The sequence below is a fragment of the Heterodontus francisci genome, chromosome 16 (assembly GCF_036365525.1).
Source record: "Heterodontus francisci isolate sHetFra1 chromosome 16, sHetFra1.hap1, whole genome shotgun sequence".
In the NCBI taxonomy this organism is placed as follows: Eukaryota; Metazoa; Chordata; class Chondrichthyes; order Heterodontiformes; family Heterodontidae; genus Heterodontus; species Heterodontus francisci.
In genome coordinates, this window is record NC_090386.1 from 67,079,720 (window position 1) to 67,101,159 (window position 21,440).

General features: G+C 42.7%; 1 protein-coding gene across 2 annotated transcripts in view; it reads left to right on the top strand.

Annotated features, from left to right (window-relative positions):
• LOC137378167 (phosphoprotein associated with glycosphingolipid-enriched microdomains 1-like) overlaps positions 1-21,440 on the top strand; it is a 105,626-nt gene that overhangs the window by 24,787 nt on the left and 59,399 nt on the right. For both annotated transcript variants that reach the window (XM_068048313.1, XM_068048312.1), the window contains exon 2: positions 9,685-9,860. In XM_068048313.1, coding sequence (XP_067904414.1) covers positions 9,712-9,860 — 149 coding nt within the window. In that variant the 5' untranslated portion in view covers positions 9,685-9,711. The remainder of the gene's footprint in view (positions 1-9,684; positions 9,861-21,440) is intronic.

Consider the following 21,440-nt stretch of genomic DNA (forward strand, 5'->3'; position numbering starts at 1 on the left):
CGTTGTACCAGTGTTTGAAAAGGGTGCGAGAGTTAAGCCAAATAATTATAGGCTGATCAGTCTGAGCTCGGTGGTGGGTAAATTATTAGAATCAATTCTGAGAGACAGGATAAACTACCACATAGAAAGGTATGGGTTAATCAGGGATAGTCAACATGGATTTGTTAAGGGAAGGTCGTGTCTTACGAACTTGATTGAATTTTTTGAGGAAGTAACTAAAAGGATTGATGAGGATAGTGCAGTGGATTTTAGTAAGGCATTTGACAAGGTCCCACATGGCAGACTGATCAGTAAAATGAAAGCCCACGGGATAGAGGAGAAAGTGGCGATTTGGATCCAAAATTGGCTCAGTGACAGGAAACAAAGGGTAGTGGTTGACGGATGTTTTTGCAAATGAAAAGCAGTTTCCAGTGGCGCTCCACAGAACTCAGTGTTGGGTCCCTTGCTGTTTGTGGTATATATTAATGATTTGGACTTAAATTTGGGAGGCATGATTGGGAAATCTGCAGATGGACACAAAAATTGTCCGTTTAGTTGATCGTGAAGAGGATAGCTGTAGACACCAGAATAATATCAATGGTTTGGTTGAGTGGGCGAAAAAGTGGCAAATGGAATTCAATCCGGAGAAATATGAGGTAATGCATTTGGGGAGGACAAACAAAGCAAGGGAATACACAATAAATGGGAGGATATTGAGAGGGGTAGAAGTGGGAGACCATGGAGTGCATGTCCACAGGTCCCTGAAGGTTGAAGGACAGGCAGATGGAATGGTTAAGGCGGCATATGGAATGCTTTCCTTATTGGCCAAGGTATAGAATACAAAAGCAGGGATATAATGCTGGCGCTGTATAAAACGCCGGTTAGGCCACAGCTGGAGTGTTGTGTACAGTTCTGGTTACCACATTACAGGAAGGACATGATTGCTCAGGAACGAGTATAGAGGAGATTTACAAGAATATTGCCAAGCGTGAAAGTTGCAGCTATGAGGAAAGATTGGATCGGCTAGGGTTGTTTTCCTTTGAACAGAGGAGGCTGAGGGGTGACTTAATTGAGGTGTATAAAATTATGAGGAGCCTAGATTGAGTAGACAGGAAGGACCTGTTTCCCCGAGCGGAGAGGTCAATTACCAGGGGGCACAGATTTAAGGTGATTGGTAGAAGGATTAGAAGGGACACGAGGAAAAGCTTTTTCATCCAGAGGGTGGTAGGTGTCTGGAATTCACTGCCCAGATCCGTGGTGGCGGCAAAAACCCTCAACTCTTTTAAAAGGTACCTAAACATGTATCTGAAGTTCTGTAACCTGCAAGGCTACGGACCAGGTGCTGGAAGGTGGGATTGGATGGCTAGTATTTTCAGCCGGCGCAGACACGATGCGCTGAATGGCCGCCTTCTGTGCCATACCTTTTCAATGATTCTATGATTCAATAACCTCAATCATCCAGACAGTTAACTTAATTTTTTTATTTTTTTTTTATTTCCAAAATATACTTTATTCATAAACATCTGTAAAAATTACATTGCCAGACAGTTTCCAAACAGCACCAAAAAATACAAACATTGCAAGGGAGATCAGTTTCCTTCAATACTGTCATGAGTTCCTTCCCAACACTTCCGTTTCACAATTGTCATGTCAATTCCAGTTTTACATTTACAGCAATTCAGAATATTAACGATACAGTTCGAGGGGTTTCCCATGGATCCAGCCCCTCAGTCCGGCTTGGTGGGGGAACCTTACACTGTGGTCTTTCCCCATTGAGCCTTTGCTGCGGCTGCCCCAAGCTTTAGTGCGTCCCTCAGCACGTAGTCCTGGACCTTGGAATGTGCCAGTCTGCAACATTCGGTGGTGGACAACTCTTTGCGCTGGAAGACCAGCAAGTTTCGGGCAGACCAAAGGGCATCTTTCACCGAATTGATAGTCCTCCAGCAGCAGTTGATGTTTGTCTCGGTGTGCGTCCCTGGGAACAGCCCGTAGAGCACAGACTCCTGTGTTACAGAGCTGCTTGGGATGAACCTTGACAAAAACCACTGCATCTCTTTCCACACCTGCTTTGCAAAGGCACATTCCAGGAGGAGGTGGGCGACCGTCTCTTCCCCACCACAGCCAACGCGGGGGCACTGGGCGGAGGGGGCGAGACTTCGGGTGTGCATGAAGGATCTGACGGGGAGGGCCCTTCTCACCACCAGCCAAGCTACGTCTTGGTGCTTGACAGTTAACTTAATTTTTTTTTTATTTCCAAAATATACTTTATTCATAAAAATCTGTAAAAATTACATTGCCAAACAGTTTCCAAACAGCACGAAAAAATACAAACATTGCAAAAGAGATCAGTTTCTTTCAATAATGTCATGAGTTTCTTCCCAACCCTTCCGTTTCACAATTGTCATGTCAATTACAGTTTTACATTTACAGCAATTGAGAATATTAACGATACAGTTCGAGGGGTTTCAACTTAATAGAAAAGCTGCAAGTAATTCATGAAATGTCTCTAAATCATTTCTGTTTCTGTTATGCTAAGCCCTTACTATGGGAGCCCCATATCAGTTGTGGTAGTTTATGGAGGCCTGCCTCCTCACCTTGCCGCACGCTTGAGGACTGGTGACCCTCAAGCTATACATCACCAACTGTCTGTCTCTAATGGGGAAAGATGCCTATGGTCCTTTGGGACTATGGCTAGAGCACTATGGGAGCACGGTTTGACCTGGTCAGAAAATAATTCTTCTAAGTGAATTTTTAAACATAGCTTTGACATAACATGACATTAGAACCCCCAAGTGGGCTGGAATTGTCTATCATATTTATTTGTAGAAATTGTCAAACTGCAGAAACTTGTTCAAAATTGCACTTTTTCAATCACATTGCTTGAACAGTCAGTTCATGGAATACATCCCGAGATGTAAAATCTAAAGGTGCTATTCTTCTTTCAGACTGCAGATGTCAGTATTTCTTCACATATAGAACGATACGGAGTAAAATGTAATGTTTTTGGCACTCGGGGCGAATATTGGGAATTAAGCAATCCTAATCGGTACAATTTTCATAGGTTAATTTTAACATGCAAGTTGTAAATCAGGTTCACGGATCATCACACTCAAATTCTCAATATGTTTTCCCAGTGTGCAAAGTTACGAGCTTAAAAATAAAACAGGAAAAAATCAGAAATAGACCAACTGTGTATCAGTATTTGCAAAAAAGTCAGGTTAATATCTCAGTTGTAGACATTTCATCAGAACACTGCCAGTATGAGGAAGGGTCTACACCTGAAACAGTAACCTGTCTTTTCTCTTTACAGATGCTGGCAGTGGCAGTGCTGGCAGAGCCCTTTCCTATCCTGAGTGGTGTGAAACAGGGCTGTGTTCTCGCACCCACACTTTTTGGGATTTTCTTCTCCCTGCTGCTTTCACATGCGTTCAAATCCTCTGAAGAAGGAATTTTCCTCCACACAAGATCAGGGGGCAGGTTGTTCAACCTTGCCCGTCTAAGAGCGAAGTCCAAAGTACGGAAAGTCCTCATCAGAGAACTCCTCTTTGCTGACGATGCTGCTTTAACATCTCACACTGAAGAATGCCTGCAGAGTCTCATCGACAGGTTTGCGTCTGCCTGCAATGAATTTGGCCTAACCATCAGCCTCAAGAAAACGAACATCATGGGGCAGGATGTCAGAAATGCTCCATCCATCAATATTGGCGACCACGCTCTGGAAGTGGTTCAAGAGTTCACCTACCTAGGCTCAACTATCACCAGTAACCTGTCTCTAGATGCAGAAATCAACAAGCGCATGGGTAAGGCTTCCACTGCTATGTTCAGACTGGCCAAGAGAGTGTGGGAAAATGGCGCACTGACACGGAACACAAAAGTCCGAGTGTATCAGGCCTGTGTCCTCAGTACCTTGCTCTACGGCAGCGAGGCCTGGACAACGTATGCCAGCCAAGAGCGACGTCTCAATTCATTCCATCTTCGCTGCCTTCGGAGAATACTTGGCATCAGGTGGCAGGACTATATCTCCAACACAGAAGTCCTTGAAGCGGCCAACATCCCCAGCTTATACACACTACTGAGTCAGCGGCGCTTGAGATGGCTTGGCCATGTGAGCCGCATGGAAGATGGCAGGATCCCCAAAGACACATTGTACAGCGAGCTCGCCACTGGTATCAGACCCATCGGCCGTCCATGTCTCCGTTATAAAGACGTCTGCAAACGCGACATGAAATCGTGTGACATTGATCACAAGTCGTGGGAGTCAGTTGCCAGCATTCGCCAGAGCTGGCGGGCAGCCATAAAGACAGGGCTAAATTGTGGCGAGTCGAAGAGACTTAGTAGTTGGCAGGAAAAAAGACAGAGGCGCAAGGGGAGAGCCAACTGTGCAACAGCCCCAACAAACAAATTTCTCTGCAGCACCTGTGGAAGAGCCTGTCACTCTAGAATTGGCCTTTATAGCCACTCCAGGCGCTGCTTCACAAACCACTGACCACCTCCAGGCGCGTATCCATTGTCTCTCGAGATAAGGAGGCCCAAAAAGACAAAAAGATTTCCAGCATTGTCAGTTCTTGTTTTGTTTTGTCTACAGTATGTTCCCATATTTAGAATGTGAAGGACCAATTATACACACAAACACAAACTGAAACTCTTTAGTAATTACTTTCAGGAGTCACACAGTAAGCATTGTTTTAAACATTATATTTTTCTTCTTGGCAAAATCCTGGAGAAAAGAAAGACTTTCAGTTATATTGTGCCGTTTATGACCACAGGATGTCCTAAAGTGTTTTGCAGCCAATGAAGTACTTTTGAAGTGTAGCCACTATTGTGATGTAGGAAATGTGGCTACCAATTTGTGCACAGCAAGCTCCCACAAACAACAATGTGATAATGACCTGGTAATCTGTTTTTGTGATGTTGACTGAGGGATAAATATTGGCCAGGGCACCAGGAATAACTCCCCTGCTCTTCTGAGAAATATTGTCATGGGCTACATTACTTTTTATCAGTGTCTGGCAAAGCTTATGCTCTTGAAAGCTTGTGCAATGTTATTCCTTTTAAATAAGATCAGTTTCCAGAATGATCTTTAGCCATAGACTTGGGATTATCACTTGAAGAATGAAGTTGGGGAGGTTAGGGAATGCTGAAGCCCCTTGCAAGGGATTTGAATGAGTTCTTGTAAAGGAAAGATACAAAATGGTACAGGTAAAGGGCATGGAATTAGGATGAGAGTAGGTAGTTCAAATTGAAGAGTTGCCACTGGTATTGGCATGATTAGCTGGATAGTCAACTTCAGTGCTGTAATTTCTATGACTCTAAAATGGCAATGGTTATCTTTGGAGCTGTCGAGGTAACATGTGCACTCTGAACCCCATCATTCAATCAGCATTTCATCTGTTCAGTTGGTTTCCTTAAATCAATATGATCTCCTACTGCTGTGCTGTTCTGCTTCACTGGACTGCTGACCTTATGCAGTTAGACAGCTTCGTGTTGGCTTGTGGCCAGGGATTATAGTGTCTGAAAGTTTATCTTAATACCTAGACTCTACTAGCAATTTTGTGGATTTCTCCTGTAAACTGTGAACTATACACCAAGTCGAATAAAGTGTGTTTATTCTAGGATTTATTAGGATTCTGGGAAAACCACTTCATTTTCTTACATGCTATTTTGTTATAATAATGGCATAATGTAGTAGATTTATTAGGTTGATATGATCAGTGTACCTCATATTGTTGTTCTGTCAGGAATTTATTAATTGTGAACCTCTTTATAGAAGTCAGAGCCACAGTAAGCTTTTGATAACACACATTTAATCCATCATTACGGGATTCACTTACTTTAGTAAACATTTATTTGAACAGCAAAATCCTGTCTAATCTTGTCTGAGATCAGATTAACTTCCTGTGATTTTGAAGCTGTTCGACAAGAGATAGTCTGGAACTTTCAAAAAGACAAGCAATGACCTTCAAATCTGACACTAGCATTGAGTTAATCTGCTCAACGAGAAGTGTCCACATGTGGTCTCTGGGCCCTGGCAAGCTGGTCATCGAAGCTCTATTTGTGTTTATATAATCTTTATGTGTTTGTTTGTCCTATTTGAATTTTGTGCACTAGGAGTTTAAAAGGGGATATTTTTAGCACTGTTATTTCATTGGTAGATAAATCCTAAATCTGGACATTAGGAATCTGTTAGCTTGGGCAATGGAGGATTTAATATGCAAATTGAAAGAAACATGGATTTAAACTTTGTATGTGGCCCTTAAGCTCGAATGTTATATATCTGTGCAAGGTACATAAAGACAACAGATTGAATGCCTCTGTGCTCAGTCGTGTTTGCATTTATCACATATTAGAATAACTATTGTCTCAACTTTCTCACAAAGCTTTAGTACAAGTGTAATTTCAGAAATTTGCAAACTATTCTGAATGCTGAGATTTTGCTACAGCTCCTTAGCACTCAGACATCTCTAGTATTATAAAATCGGAACAGTAGATAGCTACTTAACAACAGTAACTGCGCTTCTAAATAAATAAATGTATGTGAAGCGCTTTGAGAGGTTTCGGACAGACATGGTAAAGGACTGCATAAATGCAAGCCTTTCCCACCCTTGTCTCGCCGGAGATAATCGGTCGGGCCCCGGCAAGACAAGGGTGGTCGATTGGGGGATTAGGGGGCGTGTTGGGGGTGGTTGGGGCAATGGGAATGGCCCTCCATCGGGCACAGGGTACCCGATCATGAGGGCCCCCTGCTTGCCACCAGTAAAATCTGCGTGGAGGTGGGCGACGGCCCTTAAGTGGCCGTTAACTGGCCACTTAAAGACTTTGGTCTGGGGTGGGCGGGCCGTTTCTCGCCGCCGCCGCCCTGCGTAAAGTGGCGGCAGAGGCGGGAGTGGGTGAGGAAGGGCCCATGGAGCCTCCTGTTCCATTTTATGCCACCCCGCAGCCACCATCCTGCTCTTCGGGGGGGGGTGTAAAATTTAGCCCTTGGTCACTGTAAATCAGTGGCCCGGATAATACATTGCGTGTTAAAGGGCATAATATTCCAAGTGCTATAAAACAGCGTCCCGTAACTCGACGTTAGCAGCACTACAGGAGACTTGCTAGTAGTAATATATGATGAGTATTGCTACTGCATGTCCAACGCACCTCCAACTATCACTCAAATATGTATCCTATTCATAAAACGATAAAAAATCACAACTGAACAATCAAAGAAAATTGATCATTTCTTGCTGATGATTCTATCTGTGTAAGCCTGCCCTATCATAAGGGAAGAACCAGGGATCCACTTGTTTGACTATCACTTTGTGTATTTAAGAAGTTTACTTGAAAATATATCTCTTTTGTTAAGCCAGACTGGGGTGAGAGAGGGCTGTTAAGGACAGTCATCCAGGTGTCACTGCTGTATAATTTGTGGCAGGTGTTAGCAGGCCATCTGCCTGTGAGTAAACCACAGTTAGTACATTTCAGAGGGAGAAAATGGGTGGAGTCTTACCCTCAGTCTTTGAAAAATATAAAAGTACTGTAGCAGCAGTAGGAGAAGTGCCAGCTACATTCTGTTTGTGTCATGCTCAGATTCCAGGCCTAGATATTGCAAGGAGCAGATGAAGCTAGATAGAACCATGGCGCAGACACAGAATGAGTAGAGAGAGAAGAAAAAGGGCAGAGACGTTGAATACAAGGCAGGTACTCCTTAAGGAGTGAAGGAAGTAGTTCTGACACAGGTCATTTTCATATACGCTCAAGGAACCCACTCATACAGCCACAGATGACGCATGGCGTGGGGTGATAATGAAAGGGCAAATTAATAACCTCACAAACTAAGAAAGAGATGACAGGAAAAATAGTGACTTATTAAAATAAAGAAAAAACAGTATGCAAAATCTCAAACCAATATAAATTGAAAGAGTTAGGTAAATGAGGAGAACAGTAAATAAGGAAAAGTAAATAGAACAATACAGATAAAAAGATGGAGAGTAAGAATCAGTGGGTGGAAAAAAGGAAGAAAAGAGAAACTAGATGAGAGCCACCACGCACTGACATTCATCGACCTTATTCAGAATAAGTATCATACTTTCAGTGTGAAGTGTGAAATTAAATTGTGTCATGCCTATGTTATTAGCCAAGCTAACAAGTCTATAACTCCAATTTTAACTTGGGCCAGCAATCAGGCAGGCTAGGGACAAGGCAAGCAGAAAACTACCCTGGCCTCAGTAGCGTGAAGCCCGGGAAATTTTAACTCCCAGGCTTCATCTGCATACCCCCCGACTGTAGTCCACATCAAACTGGTGGGAACTGCCAGGCAGGAGCAAGATTTCAGATGGCAGGAAGCTGCCAACAGCCACCAATGCAAAATGGTCCCCGGCACTCAGTTAAATCATGTAGTGGTGGGTTCAGGAAGGCCTTGCAATCAGGAAGCGGTTGGAAGGTATGGAAGGCTAAGCATTTCTTGTGGTGTCTGAAAAAGCACTCCTTCTCCTCCTGGATCCAGAAAAAAAGTCATAAGTTTTTCAAAAAACTCTTCAGGCCTAGATTCTTCCCGCTAGCTTCACCTGGTGGGAAAGCCACAACAGCTTACCCACTCAGGCCACTGGTTAAAATAGTGGTTGGGCCCCAATTATGTTATTGGAGCCTAATCTGTATATTTGAGGTTTCCGGCAGGTGTCCTTTTCTGCCTGCTGAATAGCCCAGGTCAAAATTGAAAACTGGAAGAAGGGAGGAGGACTTTGACGCTTAAGTCTCTGAGAAGATTTTTTCCACTGGGTTTCCACCAGGCAGACAGGGTTAAAATCGCACCTTATGTTTACATTTTGCACGCATGAGGAGCTGCAAGGATTAAGGGGCACCTAGTACCAAACAAAACTGTCAGTACATCTGGGCCTTATTTAAACTCCTGGGCAGGAAAGTGGTAATGCGAGTGGTTGCCCATGGAAGCAAGAAGGCTGAGTTAATTTTAACAGTTGAGTCTCATTAACATCCAGCCAGGAAGTTAGCACAAAGCGGCTGCCTAGCAATTAAAATCAAGTGACAGGTGGCTGCCATAGGAAGCCATGAGGAACAGTTCCCAGCACAGGATAAGTGCAATGGGAAGAGAAACCCTAGTAAATGCTCCTCCTGGCTCACAAGGAAACTAAAAAATAAATTCAACTTACTTTACTGGGTCTCTTCTGGCCCTGGCTGATTTTACCTTGCAGGAAAGTCACCACTGTTCCCCCACTCAGACCTCACTCATTTGACAGATCAAATACCGATAATATCATTGGCGCTCGATCTGCATATTTAAAGTGGACCCTGCCAAAGTGGAGCGGATGTACTTGCCGCCTGCAATTTAAGTTTGCAGCTAGGCAGATTGGGGCAGGAAAAGGAGTGGGTAAGGCCACACTCCATTTTACTTGGTCCCTCCTGCCTGATTTCTGCTGGGGTGGGGGCAGTGTGGCATGGAGTTGAAATAGATACCAGAATAACTCAATAGAGTTAATTATCCAACAAATTTTGAGTTTGATTAAACACTACAAAGCGATAAAGATGTTGGGGATGAAAACATTAATAAATCTGTAATTTTGATATGATACCACCTAGCATTTCAAATAGTGCTTAATCTGTGACTCGGAATGGCAATAAAGCATATAGGTCATTTGATAATATACTTGTGATAGTGGTAAAATATGGCTACTTGGCAATCTTGTGACACTTTGTTTTGTTGTTTCACAGTCATAAAAGTACAACTAAGGGAAGATTATGGCTCCTCCCCCTCTGCACATGTTCAAAAAAGAGACAGGATTTACACAGGACAGCCAACCTCAGCTCCTACTCTCTGGTTTTTTAGTGGCCGGGGGAGCCTTCCTACTACTGGTGTTACTCACGTTCCTCTGTAATAACTGCCAAAGGTAAGCGGGATTCAAACATTAAGGAATAATTATCACTTCTGCTGACTATATATTTATTTTCTTGTAAATAGTTGTTCATTCTATCTGCATTCCCATCTGTCTAGTATGTGAGGTTCATTTACTGTTCAGAATGCAGAAGTGCTTCCTAGCACCAGTGGAATTACAGAGAAGTGTGTCTGTGTATATTGCTTAAATACCCAAGAGTTTATTGGTACACATGCTTATATACCAGCCTTCAGGATTACTGGCTGCTTATATGCAAATGGTGTGTTTACATTGAAGCAGCTGGTCTGAGATTGATAGTTGCAGTATTGGTGCCCGGTCAGGCAGTACTCCTTTATTTTGCCTGATTCCGATTGAAATTCTGCTGACCAGAGAGATCTGCATAGTGTTGTACGCACAATTCCTCTCCCAGTATTAAATATTTAAATACTTTAAAGTGATTCATAAGAAACCTCAGGATGTCAAAGGAACTCACTGAGCACTTATTAACAAACTCAATTGGTGTGAGGTTTTCCACTTTCAGGGCTTCACATCATTTCTCTTCAAGATCAGGTCAGTACCTGACTGCAGATTTATTCTGCAACTTTAACATTGCTGTAAAGCAGAAACCACTTTGCAATGATGAAAAGCAGTGTGAATGTATCCTAAAAGAATTTGAAACCAATGAACAGGATACCACACACAATTAAAAATTGCAACCAGAGATCAATAAACTCTCCAGGTATAACCGGCCATTCCCTAAGCACAACATATTCTATCTCTGAGGATTAATCATCTTAAGACCCACTATTTATGCTTGGACTGTACCTTCTATCTTAACCCACAATGTGGGCAGTAGGAGCAATGTCCCCAGTGTTATAAATTGTAAAAGAAAACAAGTTGCTACTCAGATACATTAAACAGCCCTCATAGTGTTGGTATGCCTATAACCCTGCAATCATATGACTTGCCAGCTGAGTTTTACTGGTATGAATCAATCTTGCAAATCTCATATCTATATAATCTTTAGATTCCTATAAGTCATAGCCTTTTCCTGGTAAAGAATGGAGTGACTTTGCAACAGCATCTGTTCGCCCCCAGTCTTTAAGTCATTATAGGTGGCAGGACAGGTTGAGAGTGCAGTTAATAAAGCATACAGTATCCTCAGCTTTATTATTAGAGGCATAGAGTACAAGAGCAAGGAAGTTATGTTAAACTTGTACAAGACACTAGATCGGCCTCAGCTGGAGTATTGCGTCCAATTCTAGATGCTGCACTTGAGGAAAGACGTGAGGGCATTGGAGAGAGTACAGAAGAGATTCATGAGAATGGTTCCAGGGATGAGGAATTTCAGTTATAAAGATGGATTGGAGACGTTAGGACTGTTTTCCTTGGAGAAGAGAAGGCTGAGAGGTGATTTGATAGAGATATTCAAAATCGTGAGGGTTCTGGACAGAGTAGATAGAGAGAAACTGTTCCCACTCGTGAAAGGATCGAGAATGAGAGGGCACAGATTTAAAGTATTTGGTAAGAGAAGCAAAAGTGACATGAGGAAAAGCTTTTTCACGCAGTGAGTGGTTAAGGTCTGGAATGTGCTGCCTGAGAATATGGTGGAGGCAGGTTCAATTGAAGCATTCAAAAGGGAATTAGACAGTTATATGAAAAGGAAGAATGTGCAGGGTTATTGGGGAGAAGGCAGGGGAATGGGACTGAGGGAGATGCTCTTTCAGAGAGCCAGTGTGGACACGATGGGCCGAATGGCCACCTTCTGCACTGTAATAATTCTGTGATTCTAAATCGGGTCATTGCAATCTTTCTCTTAAAGGCAGCGTCACACATTTCAGGATGAAAGTATCCAAAGCTTGCAAGGAGATGAGAATGTCACTGGCTATTGAAGAAGAGTATTCACTCTTTCTGTTGGACATTTGAGGCAGGCACAACTCATGAATCATTCAATAGATTGCACATTATTTTTCCCTCAAAAAAATTGTCCTAAAGCACATTCTACTTGGATACTAAAATGAAAACCATGTGCTAGTGATTCAGGAATGGGGAGCTAACCTTTACTAAGTTACCCTGAAGCATGGTACTGGATTAAAGCAGTATAATAACTACAGACAATCCGAACAAATGACATTAATGCTGAAACGTTAAATTAACAATACTGTTAGAAACTCTTAAATTCAGAATCATCATCAGATTCACTGAGAAAAGCAAGTCATTGTCATCTAAGTCATGCTTATGGTCCGCATAGCAACTGTCATGATCATCATTTTCTACCTGAGGTTTATCTCCCACCCACAGAACATCAGCTTCAGTGCCATCCATAGTGTTCAATATGAAGTAAATTTTATATTTTACACTAATACAATGGGGGTAGTTTTTCCTTGGTTCAGGAATGCCTGTTTAACTTCGTAAAAGAGAGACACAAATGTGGTATGACTTATGATTGGTATGTGAAATATGAGTAGATTGTTTCCCTTACTAGACTTTGAATGCTGACCTTTTTCTGGCCAGAATAGTACTTCAGAGCTAATCTTAAACAACATAATCTTAAAATTCACAATGAGCCAGTTAAGAGAAATCCATACAAATATTTCTTCACACAGTGTTGTGAGAATGTGAAATGTGCTGCTCCAAAACATATAAAATTATGTCTGTTGAGATATTTATTAGAACATAGACAACTGGGGAGCAAGGGTATTAACAGATATGGAGAAAAGGAAAGGAATTGGGGATTTTAGAAAATAAGTAGCTATCATAGGCAGTAAAAATGGCAGAGCAGGCAGTTGATTGCCTGAGTTGACCCAAGGTTGCTAAAATAGAAATTCCTTTTCAAAAGGGGAAAAATAAATAAAGGATATATAATAGGGGTCTAAAAGAAAAAGTGTTGTTTTGTAATCGCCATGTATAAAGGGCTGGAGTTTCTCTTCCTCTCCCAATGCAAATTAAGCTTAGGACTTTATCACTGATTCTTGTTCTGGATGCCTCTAGGTTAATAAGAACTGATGATAGCCACCTGGGGGCACTGTTACATAGTACGAGTAGGGAAGATCCTATTCTACTGGCCTGAAATCTCTCCCAGTGTTTTTGATCTTATGCAGCTAGTAGCAACACCAAAGTAAACTTGCCAGATTCACGAAGGCTAGAAGCCACGAAAACCCCTAGGTAAATAAGTAGATAAAACTCCTAAGTAAATTTTGCGATCAACAGTTGGCCTCGAAGAAAGCTGCTCATAAAGATCTAGTGATCTCTGTGGCATGGATTTCCCCTTTCCCGACAATAGGTAAATCTGGCGCCAAGTTAAGGGGCTGTCTTGGAAGCCAATAGCAGAGATGCCAGCAAGCGGGTAAACAGCCAATCACTTTGAATCATTCTCACTCACAGCAAACCAGGATGTTAAAAGCACTTAATATCTTTCTCTTTTAATTTCACTCTTCATATAGCTAAATAAATGATTATAAATGGATTAAGATAGAAGCTAAAATCAAGATGAATGAAAAAACACATTTTTTTTTAAATGTGGATTTTTTAAATCATTATGGAGAAATTTGGCACTCCACAAATATAAAATTAGCTTTTCAGGGGCAGTGAGTGTTTAGCTGTACTTATGAAGTTAGTACACCATTAAAAACCCAGTTACACCACATTCAAGAAGTGTAACTTTCCCAAGGATTTTTACGGCGAGACAAAGTGTATAAGAGTGGAAGGTCTGGTTAGTTCATTGATTTCTCATTGTTTGCAGTCTTGGGGTGTCACAAGTGCACATCCTGTGAAGAGGTATAGAATCACTGACAGCAACTTATGGATTTCCACGTTATTCTGCGTATGTGCGGTCTCCAGAAGTTGCTGTCAGTTTCATTAATTCTGTGAATGCTAACAGTTTCACCATCATTACTGCTGCAGTATCTGGACCATTGTTTAAAGGCAATTGTTCTTCATTACCTCTATCAGGACATTCAGAAATATTGTACAATGGCAAGGAAAGCTTAAATTATTATCCCAACAATCAGAGCTAACACTGTAAGGGAGTTAATGGCAGTAGTTTCTGTTTTCAATATTCCATCTTCTGAAGCTGCAGCTACATTAATATCAATAGTAATAAGTAGTTCTGTTTTGATCTCTTGCCAATTCTATCGTCTGAAGTTATAGTAATGATCTCCTCCAAGTAATATTTTCATGTTGATTTTCATTAATATGTTAAAAGGCTTGTAAAAATTAGCAAATTTGTATTGTGATAACTGGGGGCCTAAAGCTTTATGAGAATTCATTCCAAAATACAGCCATAAAAATGCCTGACATGTCTGGACTGCATTTTATACTAATTTTAAATGCCAGCCTTTATTGGTCATCTCATTTCTTTAGTTTTTAGTTTTAGTTTTAGAGATACAGCACTGAAACAGGCCCTTCGGCCCACCGAGTCTGTGCCGACCATCAACCACCCATTTATACTAATCCTACACTAATTCCATATTCCTACCACATCCCCACCTGTCCCTATATTTCCCTACCACCTACCTATACTAGGGGCAATTGCTAATGGCCAATTAATCTATCAACCTGCAAGTCTTTGGCATGTGGGAGGAAACCCACACAGACACAGGGAGAACTTGCAAACTCCACACAGGCCATACCCAGAATTGAACCCGGGTCGCTGGAGCTGTGAGGCTGCAGTGCTAACCACTGCGCTACTGTGCCGCCCCACAGTTGACTATGCACAGGCACTGTTGCCATTTTTGAAGGGCTTTCAGCCTTACCAGGTAATTTAACTATTTCAAGGTAAAGTAAATAAAAAGAAATACAGACATTCCTTCTGCACTTCTCCCACCACTCCCCCTCCCATAACAATAAAATTAATTATTTGCCCTTTTTCCCCCCCCCCAAAACCTTATCCATTTGACCTTCCCCCACCCCCAAGCTGCACAAACTTTAAACTCCAACCCTTCCCACCATCATCTACACCTGTGAAGTTACTTTAACCCCCCCAAACTGAGAAACTTACCTGCTCCCACCTCCCCACCAGTGTGGTGCCTTGTTTCCCTGGATGGGGATCCGAAAGCGCAGGAGTGCTGGCCATGGCCCGAAAATCGCAGCAGGATATCAGGCAGTGATGTGAGTATCATTAATTAATTCATTTTAATTTATTTAAATTTTCAAATGGCGGTCACATCGCCAAGAGGCGGGAGGGCCGCCATGAGGCCTCGCCATCGCCAGTAATATCAGGCCAGGCTCTCCCGGCATTGGGGTACATGGCGGCCCTTTCCCGGAGGCATCTTCAGGACCCTCCCCCACCGCCCCCCCACCCCCCACACAGAACCCGACGCCTGAGGGAGAACACAATCCAACTCAATATTTGCAGATGTCACATGATCATAAATTACATGGTCAGATGTCATGTGATCAAACCTCCAAGAATGCCTCCAGCCAGAGTTGGCAGCCCTAGTGCCAGATGGGCCAGCAGCAGGACAGTTTTTTTTAATCGGCCTAAGAAAACCACTCCACAAAAGTGGAAGTTAAACAGAAACCTCAGCCATTTTCTGAGTGGCCTCCACCGAACTCTTCAAGGACTGCTGATTATACCACTCACTGACCATTTGTACCTCAAAATTGCAATCAGGGTCCTATGTATGTCAAAGACTCTGATTTGCATATTGCAGGTGGCCTGCTACTTGAAACAGGCAGCTCTGGCTGCCTATCTCAGGATCTTACCCAATATGGTGTTGACCTAGGGCCAGGTTAAATAAGGTATTAAATGGCCCAATGCTATTTTCAGGTCACTTCTGACCCATCTATTCCAGAAAGAGGTGCTTCAAATCTGCCCTTGGTTTTTGCTTCTTATTGTATCAGCCAAACTCCTTTGGAATTAACAGTATAATTAGCCATGCTTAGGGTCTTCACAGTTAGAGCTGCACAAGCATTAATTTTTTATATTCATTTTTAGAATTCATGAAGTCCATACGTAATCTGAAGACTAATTCACATTTGAAAATTTTTTACAGTGTGTGTACATCACTCAGACCTCAAAACTTTCATTCTGTAATTACTTTGATTTTAGCAATAAGTCTAGTTACTTCTCTTGGCAGTGTGTGTTTATCTGGAAGCCTTTAGGGAATATGTGTTCCTATTAAAATAATTAAGGTATCATTGCCAATGAATCTTCTGCCAGAATGTTCTGCAGCAGTAATTTAATTTAAACTGAATATATGAGAGGGGAGAACCAACAGCAGCTTGCTTTTATATAGCGATATTCATGTAGCAAAATATCCTAAGGTGCTTCACGGGAGCATAAGTCAGACAAAATTTTACACCGAACCTCATAAAGGGATGTTACGACAGATAACCAAAGCCTTGATAAAAGACGTAGGTTTTAAGAAGTGTCTTATAGGAGGATAACGAGGTGTATTGAGAAGCATGTGGTTTCTTTTGTTCATTCATGGAATGTGAGCATCGCTGGTTAGGACAGCATTTGTTGCCTATCCCTAATTGCCCGTGAGAAGGTAGTGGTGAGCTGCCGCCTTGAACCAGTCTATGTGGTTTGGGTACACCCACAGTGCTGTTAGGAAAGGAGTTCCAGGTTTTTGCCCCAGCAACAGTGAAGAACAGCGATATAGTTCCAAGTCAGGATGGTGTGTAAATAGGAGGGGAACTTGTAGATGATGGTGTTCCTGTGCGTCAGCTGCCCTTGTCCTTCTAGGTGGTAGTGGTGGTGAGTTTGGAAGGTGCTGACGAAGGAGGCATGACGAGTTGTTGCAGTGCATCTTGTAGATGGTATAAAGTGGGCTGCTTTGTCCTGGATGGTGTCAAGCTTCTTGAGTGTTGTTGGAGCTGTACGCATCCAAACAAGTGGAGTGTATTCCATCACACTCCTGACTTGTGCCTTATAGATGGTGGACAAGCTTTGGGGAGTCAGGAGGTGAGTTACTAGCCACAGAATTCCCAGCCTCTGACCTACTGTTGTAGCCACAGTATTTATATCACTGGTGCTTGATGCCACACTAGGTCAAATGTTGCCTTGATATCAAGGGTAGTCACTCTCACTTCATCCCTGAAAGTCAGTTATTTTGTACAGGTTTAGACCAAGGCTGTAAAGAGGTCTGGAGTCAGGTGCCCCAGGCAGAACCCAAATTGAGCATCAGTGAGCAGATTATTGCTGAGTAAGCGCCACTTGATAGCACTGTCGACAACACCTTCCATCATTTTGCTGATGATTGAGAACAGACTGATTGGGCAGTAATTGGCCGGATTGAACTTCTCCAATTTTTCGTGGGCAGCACAGTGGCGCAGTGGTTAGCACCGCAGCCTCACAGCTCCAGTGACCCGGGTTCGGTTCTGGGTACTGCCTGTGTGGAGTTTGCAAGTTCTCCCTGTGACCACGTGGGTTTCCGCCGGGTGCTTCAGTTTCCTCCCACAGCCAAAGACTTGCAGGTTGATAGGTAAATTAGCCAGTGTAAATTGCCCCTAGTGTAGGTAGGAGAATTGAGGGAAGATGGGGGATGTGGTAGGGAATATGGGATTAATGTAGGATTAGTATAAATGGGTGGTTGATAGTCGGCACAGAGTCAGTGGGCCGAAGGACCTGTTTCAGTGCTATATCTCTCTATGACTCTAGGATATACCTGGGCAACTTTCCCTTTTGTCAGGTAGATGCCAGTGTTGTCGCTGTACATGGAACAGCTTGGCTAGGGCATGGCTAGTTCCGGAGCACAAGTCTTCAGTACTAGAGCCAGGATGTTGTCAGGGCCCATAAACTTTGCTGTATCTAATGCCTTCAGCCATTTCTTGATATCACATAGAGTGAATCAAATTGGCTGAAGACTGGCATCTGTGATGCTGGGGACCTCAGGAAGAGGCCGTGATGGATCTGCACTCGGCACTTCTGGCTGAAGATGGTTTCAAGTGCTTCAGCTTTGTCTTTTGCACTGATGTGCTGGGCTCCACAACCATTGAGGATGGAGATGTTTGTGGAGCCTCCTCCCCCAGTTAGTTGTTTAGTTGTCCACTACCATTTACGACTGGATGTGACAGAACTGCGGAGCTTTGATCTGTTCTGTTGGTTGTGGAATCGCTGAGCTCTGTCTATCTCATGCTGCTTCCACTGTTTAGCCTGCACATGGTCATGTGTTCTGGCTTCACCAAGTACTGGAAGCTACATATATTAATACACAGGGCCCTGTTCTTTGCAGACAGAAAGAACATGTATGCACATTGCACATGTTTCAGCTAAACAAAATAAGTGACAGCCATTCGCTGGTTCATTCCTCAGGGCAATGTCCTGACCAATCAGAGCCAAGCTGCCTGGTTTAAATTTCAAACAAACCTTGGCAGTTAACTGGTGCATTCTCCATGGCAACATCTCTACCAATCAGAGTCCACTTGCCAACCAATCAGCACTTTCTTCTCATACAGTATAAATTTGTTGTTTCCCTTACATTGGTATTCTTGCGAGATGTCCTGATGAGTGCAAGATGAAAAGCTTTGACAAAATGGGCTGAATTCTATAGGCCCGCCACCCAAATCGGCGGCAGGTGAAAAAAATGGCGGCCCACATGCCCAGGCTGCACGCCAAAGAGCCACTGCGATTCTAAGCGTGGTGGCTGATGTAAATAGCCGGGGCGGGCCACACCCCCCCCTTCAATCACATGGAGGAGGCAGCCCGTCTGTCAATGGCAATGGCATCAGTTGCCTGTGCACAGGTGCTGACACCATTTTTAAAGGGCTGTGAGCCCTTCGGGGATTTTTTTAAGAAATCAGGAAACATTTATTACGAAAATTAAAACCAGTATTTTTGAACCTCTCCCACCACACCCCCTGCTTCCCCCCAAAATTACCACAATATTAAATATTTGCCCTCTCCAGCTCAAAACACTTTCCTTTTGGAAATGACCTTTCCTTCCATCAAAGTGCATCAAATATAAACTTTACCCTTTACCACCATCCCCTCCACCAATGAGAAGTCTTTATCCCTACTCTACCACCACCCCTCCCCCCCACCCCCTGCACAGAAAAACTGAACTGCTCCCCCCTCCCAACCAGTGTGGCGCCTCAATTCCCCGGACAGGGATTGGAAGGCGCAGACGTGCCAGCCAGCGGCACGAAGATCGCAACAGGACCGGAGGCGGAGGCGGGCTTGCAATTAAGTCTGATATGTATATTTATTTAAATATTTAAATTACGGTCCCATCGCCAAGAGCCATGAGGCCTCTCCGCCTTCGTTGTGATCAGGCCGGGCTCTGCCGGAGTCGAGGTCTGTGGCGGGCCTTGTCCAGGGCAATCTTCATGCTGCCCCACCCCGCCACAGATCCTGACGTCGAGGCCTCTATAAGATCCAGCCCAATGTCTCTATTTTTAGCAGTACTCAAGTTCTGTACTACCAAATGACTATTTATTAATTGAATTTAAATTCCACCGGCTGCCTTGGTGGGATTTGAACTTGTGTCTCTGGAGCATTAGTCCAGGCCTCTGGATTACTCGTCCAGGAACATTACTGCTACGCTACCATATCAAAATGATTTCCTGCAAGTAATTTTAAAAAATGAGACCGACAGTGCACTCATTCCCAAGCAGGTGTCCCAATGCAGCTCGCCAGATATGGCTATGATATTGCTGCCAGAAAGCCACAATTGCAGAGGGTGGGGATTCCAGGGTGGCAGCAGCCCAAATGATATTTTTTTGGGGTTTCCTGGAGGGCTTCTCCGGGATCTACAAAAATAATTTGAGACTTATCTTTATTGGACCGCTTCAGGTTCATTACTTGTGGAACTGGGCAACACGAATTGAAAAATGTAGAGGAGATGACAAACTCAACCAGAATAAAGGAGGTAGGCATCACAATTTGGAAAAGTAACAGTGCCAACTGAAAAGTAAATATAAGTATATTTACGTTTACAGTTAAAACACCCAAACATTACTCCAGTTATGAGAAAAACTGACAGACATGTGACCCAGCCGTGACACAATTGTGGCATAAAATATAATAAACAGGAAGTGCACACAGATGCATGACTTTTAAAATATAGATATTCAAGAGTCTGGCATTCAGTCTGCTTTTAGATGATAAAAATAATTTTCTATCCTTGTTATTTCCTTCAGCCAATTTTTTTCCAGAGAGTGAGCATCTGCCATCATATTATTCTCCTCAAATGCAATCCACACGATAATAAACTCTATGGCACCCCTGCTCTCAATCTCATGATGGAGAAGTCTGCAGACTTCCTGTTTGTTTCCCAAAAATAATAAAGCAAAATTTCTCAGTTAGCCACATCTCCTCATCTCCACGATTTAACTCTGACTTAATGCTTTCCATAAATGCATGGTAATCAACATATTCCATGGAATGGTTTATCATCTCTGCTTATCCTTACGACTGTCAATTTATTCCTAACCAGATATTTATCTAATTATTTGTTGGAGGCAAATATTTTTGAAGCAGTAACTATTTTATCAGTATTCTAAGAAAGATGTTTCCCCCGGCTGGCAGGCCTAGAACCAGGGGCACAGTCTCAGAATAAGAGCTAAACCATAGAACCAAAGAAAACCATAGCAAGGTTATGGCACAGAAAGAGGCTATTCAGCCCATCGTGTCTGTGCAGGTTGAAAAAACTAGCCACCCGATCTAATCCCACCTTCCAGCACCTGGTCCGTAGCCTTGCCGGTTACAGCACTTCAGGTGCAGATCCAGGTATCTTTTAAATGAGTTGAGGGTTTCTGCCTCCAGCCATTTAGGACTGAAATGAAAAGGAATTTCTTCACTCAGAAGGTGGTGAATTTTTGGAATTCTCTACCCCAGAGGGCTGTGGAAGTTCAGACATTAAGTATATTCAAGACAGAGATCAATCGATTTCTAGATATTAAAGATATCAAAGGATATGGGGATAGTGTGGGAAAATGCATTAAGGTAGAAGTTCAGCCATGATCTAGTTGAATAGTGGAGCAAGCTCAAGGGGCCGAATGGCCTACTCCTGCTCCTATTTCCTATGTTCCTAAACCTAAAATGCTGCTGTTTTGTTAACTTTAACAGTTCACCCATTAAATAATATTCGACAATACAGTATATAGAGCAGTTTATTTCTGGGAAAGAAGAACAGAATAAGCATTTGCATGCTTTCTTAGTAGAACATAATGGTATTATTGCAACAGTGTGATATATTTTAATGTACTTTGCTTGTCTGGCAAACCATGAAAAACGGTTTTGCCAAATCCATATCTCATTAAAATACTCTCAGTAAAAATGTTAAGAGTCCATAAAATTACAGTTATATATTTTGGATTGTGAGGCACCAAAGCTTTTAAGTCTCGAACATGTCATGGATGCCAACAGATAATAAACATTCCCTTCTGTATGAATTATGGTTGCATTTCTATTTCCAAGAGACGTTTTGACATGCACACATTGTTAATTACAAAGAAAATCATAAATTACACTGTAGCATCCCAGTTGCTTTTTTTGTACAGAGCAACTTGGGTGTCCAGTCATCTTGAATTTTTTCTGGTTTCGTGGAACAGTGACACACTTTAACCATGGGATTGACCACCAAAGTGATTCTGGCAGCAATGATCTCAAAGCATTTGGAAGTACGTACACATGGTTAGCAAAGGATG